The sequence below is a fragment of the Arachis duranensis genome, chromosome 9 (assembly GCF_000817695.3).
Source record: "Arachis duranensis cultivar V14167 chromosome 9, aradu.V14167.gnm2.J7QH, whole genome shotgun sequence".
Lineage (NCBI taxonomy): Eukaryota > Viridiplantae > Streptophyta > Magnoliopsida > Fabales > Fabaceae > Arachis > Arachis duranensis.
Window position 1 is genome coordinate 30000770 of NC_029780.3, and position 8381 is coordinate 30009150.

General features: G+C 30.2%; 1 protein-coding gene across 2 annotated transcripts; it reads right to left on the reverse strand.

Annotated features, from left to right (window-relative positions):
• Positions 1-4454: 4454 nt before the first annotated feature.
• LOC107465295 (dormancy-associated protein homolog 3) lies at positions 4455-6592 on the reverse strand. 2 transcript variants are annotated; one of them, XM_016084277.3, is made up of 3 exons: positions 6379-6592; positions 5822-5986; positions 4455-4962 (listed from the first exon to the last, which is right to left on the reverse strand). In XM_016084277.3, exons 1-3 carry the CDS (start codon positions 6497-6499, stop codon positions 4856-4858), a joined length of 393 nt encoding a protein of 130 aa, XP_015939763.1. In that variant the 5' UTR covers positions 6500-6592; the 3' UTR covers positions 4455-4855. The 2 variants fall into 2 exon arrangements, with proteins under 2 accessions (XP_015939763.1, XP_015939762.1); XM_016084276.3 differs by having other exon boundaries at positions 5817-5986.
• Between the last annotated feature and the right edge of the window lie 1789 nt (positions 6593-8381).

The following is an 8381-nucleotide window of genomic DNA, read 5'->3' on the forward strand; positions in this document are numbered from 1 at the left end:
AACAGTAGATACCGGAATGACGTATATATCCTTGGCTATTTTTGCAAGAACTTTAAATTTTATTTGATTGTTCTTCTACCATTTCAAAACATTAAAGTTAGGATCATTTGGAGGATGAATTTTCTCCTCAAGATAATGATCAAACTCAACATTTACATATGAACTCCTTGTCATTTTTCTTTTTTTAAGATACATCATATAATCATCATTCCCAAATAGGCTTATATTTTCACTTTCATCAACTTTTTTTGTACCAACATGTGACACATCAAAACTCATTTTTTGATTGTATTCATTAACTAACTCATTACACAACTGATGAATTCTGTCAACTTGCTTGGAACATTCTGTTGGATCTAGATACATTTTTTCAAATTGAAACTTATATTAACTCCAACCATCTTGTACCTATGATCTAAAACAGCAGCAACACCCATAATGGCATGAATCTTATCCCAATACTTCTCAAAAAAAATTTTCATGTTAGATGCCATATTAGCAATTAAAAAATTACTCGAAAGTTGTCATTCATCTAATAAGAATTTTATTTTACAAACCAGAATAAAGTAAAGATTGGCAGTCAAAAATTTAGAACCAGAAAACAGTTGAGTAACATCATAAAACAACTTCAATCTATCACATATTTCCTAGGCAAGTTTTCATTCCTCATTACTTGGCACAGTTTTATATTGGGGTTACTTCTGCCTTAGTCTAGGAAAGACAACTCTATACAACAAATCAGTTTCTAACATCAAATAAGTTGAGTTCTACCTAATCGGACAATCAAGAACTAATTTCTTAGTAAATGGAATCGTTGTTTTAGCACACCAACTCACAAAAGTTTCGTTCTTTTTCTGCATTGCAGTCCAATAAAATACACTACTACGAATCTTTTCAATACTTTTCTTAACTATACTTAAACCATCCTTCACAATCAAATTCAATATATGAGCACAACAACGCATATGTAACAATTTATCCTCCAACATCAAGAAGGAAGAATCTAGACGCCCCAACAGTTCATCTATCATAGCATCATTAGTAGAACAATTATCCAATATAATAGTAGACAATTTTCTATCAACGTTCCATTCTAGCAATATTTTCATCAATGTTTGAGTGAGAACTTCACTTGTATGAGGACAAGGAACATAACAAAAGTTGAAAAATAAAACAAACATGCATGCATTTTAGATTAACGAAACCTAATATACAAAGACAACACAATGTATAAAAGTTTATGAAATTTTTGAAGTACCTCAATAGGCGCATTTTCAACTTCCACGAACTATCGATATAGTGACCTATAACAACCATGCATGTAGCCTTTTTCTTGATTGGAAGTCCACATGTTGCTAGTTATTGCAACTCTACTATCATTTTCATCTAGTTGAAGAGTTAACTTTAGCTTCTCATCCCCAAATATCTTCAAGATATCTTTTCTGACTGTGTTTTGACTAGAAATTTCAAATATTGGGTGTATTGATGCAAACGCTCGTCTCAGTCTATGGTGGTCCACACAACTCAAAGGATACTCATGCTGGACAATAATGTCAGTGACACACTTTCTTGTCTTTGAAGGGTCAAACACAAATCCTTCTTCATTTACTTTTTGCGCTTGTGCTTGTTTTGCTAGTGATTCAGTAATTGATGATTGCCTTGAGTTCACTATTTTTATTCTCTTAGAATATCGGTACACATGGTTCCTCAATGACTTGTTACTATTCTTCGAATTTGTATTAAGCACACTCTTGCAAAATTTGCATTTTGTCTTTCATTCACCTTCAACTTTTAATCGATCAAAATACTCCCAATAAGTACTCTTAACATTAACCTTATTGTCATCTTCAACAGGAGTTGATCCTTCTAGATTTGAGGCATTATTATCCGTTGATTGTGGAGTTTATGAGGTTTGATTAGCATTACTCTAAACTTCAATTTTATTATCGATAGGAGCAATATTATTACTTTGTATGCCTTCTCTAGCATTACTAGCCATAAAATTATCTTAACAAACCAACACTGAAAACACAAAGCATATAAACTATTTAAGTTAAGCATTATGATTAGTAAACACAAAGTTCATACAAATGATAAATCATATCATAAATGCACAAAGATCAGAATGCACAATTGCAAAACCAAAATAAAATCAAAATTCAGAATGCATAAAAATGAGAATTCAAATCAGAATGCACAATTACAAAATCACAATAAAATCAAAATTCAGAATACATAAAAATGATAAATCAAAGCATAAATACAAAAAAATCAGAATGCACAATTGCAAAATCAGGAAGACGGTATAACAATTAGCCATTAACAATTAACAACACAAAATTAACAATCAACAATACAAAATCAGATTATCAACCATCAACAACAACCATAAATAATATTAATTAGTCTAGTTTAACTATTTTAATGTAAAAGATAATTATAAAAATTAACTTAAAAAAACGAAGAAGCACGACAGCAGTAAGTAGTGTGCAAGAAGTGCTTACCAGTTACCAGAGAGGCGACGAGGGAGGAAGGAGGGACAACAATGTGAGTAGAGACCAGAAACTGCAGACCGGAGAGGCGAGCCGATGAGGATAGTGACCGCGAGGACAATGCTGGAGAGGAGAGAAGTGGGAGTGAGGTCGACGTGAGCTTAGTGAGGGAAAACGGCGAGGTGACCAAGGTGAATAAAGAGGGTTGGTGAACGATGGCGGCTGTGACGACACCAACTGGCTACAACAACAGAACGAGCTAGGACGGCGACTGACTGGTGTAGCTGAGCAGAGGTTGTGGTCCTTGGAGAAGATTTGAAGAGGTGAGTTTGGTTGAGAGTCGGGAACTGAAGTAAGTGGCGGTGAGGATCTGAGCCCTAATTCCTAGGCTTTGACCCTCTCTTCTTCTTTGTTTTCTTGTGTTTTTTTAGGCTCTTATTTCATATTCTGAAAAAAAAAATCTCTTTTTCGCTTATTCCTTTCTTTCCCCTTTTTTTACGTTCTTTTCTCCCTCTTTTTCTGTTTCTGGTTCTAGTTTCTGTTTATAATTTTTAGTTTTTTTCGTAAATTTAGTTTGTTAATAATCCTATAATGGTTATTCTTTTTCTTTTGTGATGTAATGGTTCTTTTTTATGGTGTACTGGTCCCTTTTTGTGAGTATTTTAGCTTTTGTAGTGCAGACCCTGATATGAAAAGAAGATATTTCGAAAAAATCTTGATATATGATAGAACTGATTTCAAATCTAAAAAGTGATGAGACTTATTTGAAATCAAAAAAAAATATTTTATCGTGTTGCAATGTATTTGTGTAGATTTAAAAATAAAAAAGACTTAATTTTGTCTTTATTTTAACTTAGTAAATTTTTTTGTAATTGAATATCGTACCTCCTCTCAATTTATAGTTCAACATATAAAATATTTACTTTTGATTTAAATATAAATTTAATCTTGCTGCGATTTACAAGTGTAGTTTTGCTTTTCTACGAAAAAAAAAAGTTCTTCTTTCAAAACAAAAAGAACCATATATGTTACTATCCAAAACATTTGAAGGCAATCAAAAAAATTAATTGAATTATTTTTTAGTATATTCAATCATTGATTATTAGTTAGTTTTTACATATTTATTTCTACTTTATTTAACATTTACGAAAAACGCTAACTTAATAAATATTTATATAATCAAATTTGAATTAAATTTAATCAATAAATTTTATAAAACCAATCAACAATTCTTACAATCAGCACAATTGTTTTTAGAAACATGCAATTTCTTTTTTTGAAATGACCACGAGATAAAACATAAATTTTATATAGATAATATGAGAAAAAATGTGTTAAAAGAGATAAATAAAAAAGGGAAAAGAAGAAAGAAGAGACAAGTATAAAAAGCGCAAAAAAACAAAAAAAATATAGGAACACATCAGTCCCAAAAAACATAGAGAAAAAGAAAAACAGAATATCAGAAAAAAAATAAGTTTAGGAAAGAAAGAGTTGGATTAAAAATTTCGTTCGGAAAAAATTATTACCTAATACTATTTATTTAGAATTAACACTCAATTTAACTTTTGAAATTTGATATAAAATTTAAACTTTTGTAAAAAAATGTTAATTTTATACATTAATTTATTAAAATTTAAACTCTTTATTTAGATTCTATATAACTAAGATCTACTAAATTTTTTAAAAATTTGATTGAATATCTTCATAAAGACTATAACAAGTTAAATTTTACCATCCAAACCACAAGTTAATGCCAAATTAATATGTCACGTTCAAAAGTTATTGCAAATTACGATTATAAAATTTACGGTTCAATTTAAATCTATTAAAATTTTAAGGATAAAATTAAATTGGACTTTAAATTTTATGGACTAAATTAAGTATTAATTTTATTTATTTAAGAAAATTTATTTATTTATTTATTTTCATACTATAAGGGTAAAGAGAGAGGAACCACAGATAAACTTTGGAAAGCTCTATGTACATAACATGATATAATATCATACACCACTACTACGCCATTATACTTCCATATTTACATCTTAAGAGAAAACATCAGCACAGACAGTTAAGCCTATTAGATGCTAAACCACACACCTAGGTAGCTCGCATGAACTCTCGCAGGATCTCAAACTCCTAATAAGTAGTATAACCACATTATTTATCTACCTACATATATTATTATTATATAAAAAATAAAAAATAAAAAATATAATACAAAAGGGGGAAAAGACCACTATAAACAAAACTGGATGAAGCAAAGGGCCAAAGGAAGGAGAAAAAAAAAAGAAACATATCTTCAGTCATCAGTTCACTCATCATCAAGGGAAGATCGAAGAGGCCAGGATCTCTCATTTCATTTCTCACACATCGAAAGGAGAAGTAGTGCTTGATCTGTTTTGCCCCGCTGCCTTCTCGTACGCATCTGAGGTCGACCTTCTTCGAAACCGAAAGGACTCTCTACTTCCTCCTACAAATTCATATACACGTTATATATATAATCTAAGAATAAATTACACGTTAATTAGCATAAAAAAGAAATATATAATTTTGTTTCAGCATATAATAAAGATGGGTATATTAATTAATTACATCTAACAAAATCTGAAGTTGCGTCCATGGAAAGGAAATGATTCAATGAATATGCTAATTATATGTAGTCATGTAAATATTAACATTCATCTATACATGGATAAGATAAGCACATGGTGTACGTCCTTTTCAATATCCCATCTGCATAGCTAAAAGGAGACAAAAACACCCTTCCTAAGTAAGCAGTAGCTTCAGCTTTTTATATATCACCACCACCACCCGATCCATTTATTTATAAACAAAATTATTGACGCGCCTCGCAAAAGGACAATATTACCCTGTGGCCCTTACGTTACACAATTCTAGAACACCCGTTACACACTCGGCTTCATCAACAAAGTTTTAAGAAAATCAAGGCCTTGGGAATTAATACAATCCACAAATTTTCATACTAATAATATCATCGAAGAATTTAACTAGCACTATATTTATTGTGTAAGAAATATATAAAAATCTAAAAGAATCTAATAAGTAATTTTAACTAAGATATTTGTTAGTAAAATACTAAAATCTACAATTATGTCATCAAATTAACTATACATGTTAAAAACTAAAAACAAATTAAACGACATATATTTATATATTTATATATTTATACAGACGACTGATTTTGAACGTAATATTTTTTATAATTGTTACACCGAGCCACCGAATTATCCTAAAGTCTAAACTATTTTGGTATTCCAATAATAAATAAATCAACAATATAAAAAATACAAATATGATAACGACCTTACCGGAAAACGGAGACACCGGAGGAGTAGAACCGGCGGGAGAAGCCGGTGCGGATCCACTCTGATTCTGGTAGCCAGGTGGTTTCACGATCATGATACTACGTGTCACTTTCACCGGATCCTCCGGTGATTCTACACCGTACGATCTCACGTTCCCCGTCTCCGATTCTGATCATCAACCAAAACCAAATAAAACGTCAATATAACGCTTTAGGTGTGCCACATAGCTCATAAATTTTCATTTTCATTTCCAATAATAATATATACGTCAAAATTTCTTCTTCAATGGATCGTGACGTCAAGCAAATTAAAATCAGGCTAAGTGATTGTGAATTTTGTGACGATGACCGTGAAAAATTCAGATCTTGATCTGCAAGTTTCAAGGTCAAAAGCATAAATCGAGCTAAGGTTTATGCTATATGGTCCATGATAATTAATAACATGCTTGTTTCGCTTGTTTTGAACAAGCATGTTATAGCTTGTTAGTACTCCAGATTTCTATTAGATTATTGTATGTTGTTAATAGTATTATTATGATCTATGTGCAGTTGCGTGCGTACCCTTGCCGGTGCCGGAGGCAGATCTGAAAGCGAAGGTGTGGTGCTTTCGGAGCTTGCCGAGGCCGTTGTCCGGAGGAGGACCGGCGACGGTGTCGTCCCACAAGTGGTCTAGGAGGCCCATAGTGTGAGGCTTAGCGTAGTTGATAAGAACCCAGTGAAGGGGAGAGAGAGTAACTAACGAAGCAGTTACCAGGTTTTTGGAGTATTTGAAAACGCAGCATGGGGGTTTGATATTTAACGAGGGGAGTAAATACGAAGCGTTAAAGATCTAGCGGGTGATGAGATTCTGATTTGATCTGAGCCGTTGGTTTGAGGGATGGTGGGAGATATGACGTGGATGGTGGATCTGGATTCTGCTAGAGATAAGGTTTGAGAATTGAGAGAGGAGAGAGTACCACGTGGGCCCCCGAAAATATGGGGATTCTAAAGAGGAAGGGGGTGACACGTGACGTTGCTTTGTGTGTGCGCGGAACGGGGACATCACGTGACGGGCCACTTTCGCCTAATTTGTTTGTTCCGAAACGCCCACGGCTTTTATCCGAAATCGAGTAAAATGGCCTTTGTTTTTGTGTTATTTACATAAGATAACACTGCTTAACTGCTTTGCTTTATACTCCCTCTCAGTCTCTAAACTACCTCTCATCCTCTCATTCTTATTTCTGGTAAATAACAAAAAAGTAAAAATAGTAAATTATCGTTTTATTAATTTAAAATATTAATAAATTTATTTATAATAAACAAAATTAATTTGTATTTATTAAAAATCAACAAAGGTCAATTTTGTTTGGTTTTGTTTTAATTTTTGTTTGCTTTAGGAACTATTATTACATTTTATTTTTCTCTAATGTTCAATTCATTATAAGTAATTTTTGCGTGATTTATTGTGCTGGTGTAGGTCAATGAAATTGTTATAATAAAAAGATAAGATTTCATCACATGGTTATCATTTTTTCGTTTATTTTAATTATTTTTAATATATATTTTATATTTTAATATATATTTATACAATTAATTAACATAATTATTTTAAAAATTATTAGGGATGCATATAAGTTTTTCTTTTAAGTGTAATATTTTTTATTTTCAAAGTTGATGTATATAGAATTATAGATATCTCATATATTGTACGGAATTCTATATCAAACAATTTTGCAACACAATTTCTTTAAAGAAAATGTCTTAATACGGCTTTAATAGTATAAGTATATTTTCCTTTTCTCCGTTTACCCAAGTGATAAACCATGTTTCACTTATTTTACTTAACGGTAAACCACTAAAATTGTTTTAAATGTTGAAAAAAATAATAAAAAATATTAATATTTTATAAATCATAAACAACTTTTATATTTAATAAAATAATTATATATTTAATAAAAAATTTTATAAAATTATTTATATAACTATTTTAAAAAATACATAAAAAAGTCGAATAAATATTGTTTCTTTTTTTTTTGTCATTACCAAAAATAAATAACAAAAAAAATACTTAACGTAAAATCACTAAATTTTAAGAATAAAATATACTATTTTTTTAACAATACTTTTGAAGCATTAAAATTCAATCTCAAAAACATTTTTAAGAATATATATTTAACATTGAGTAATTTTATGGCCTTTTAAAATATTTCTAACACATTTTTGCCATTAACAAAACTAAAATATATGAACAGTGAAAAAATACAAATTGTTTACTATTTGGCTAAATGAATTTTTGTTAAAGAGGAACAACTCGCAAGAGTTTTTGAGTGTTCTCCTTCTTGTTGAGGGAGACAATTCAATAACATTCACCACAAATATTATTTTTAAGGAAGTATTTGACAATATTAAAAAATATATATTTTTAATTTGATATAAGTCAATAAACATTTTAAATACGTACAATTGAAGGAGATATTTCGAACTCTAATGTGTTTTAAACTTTTAATTAGCTTTTATTTACAAATTTTAATGTCTTATTCATAATTATTTGACTAATTAAAAATATAAAAATATTTTTTATTTTT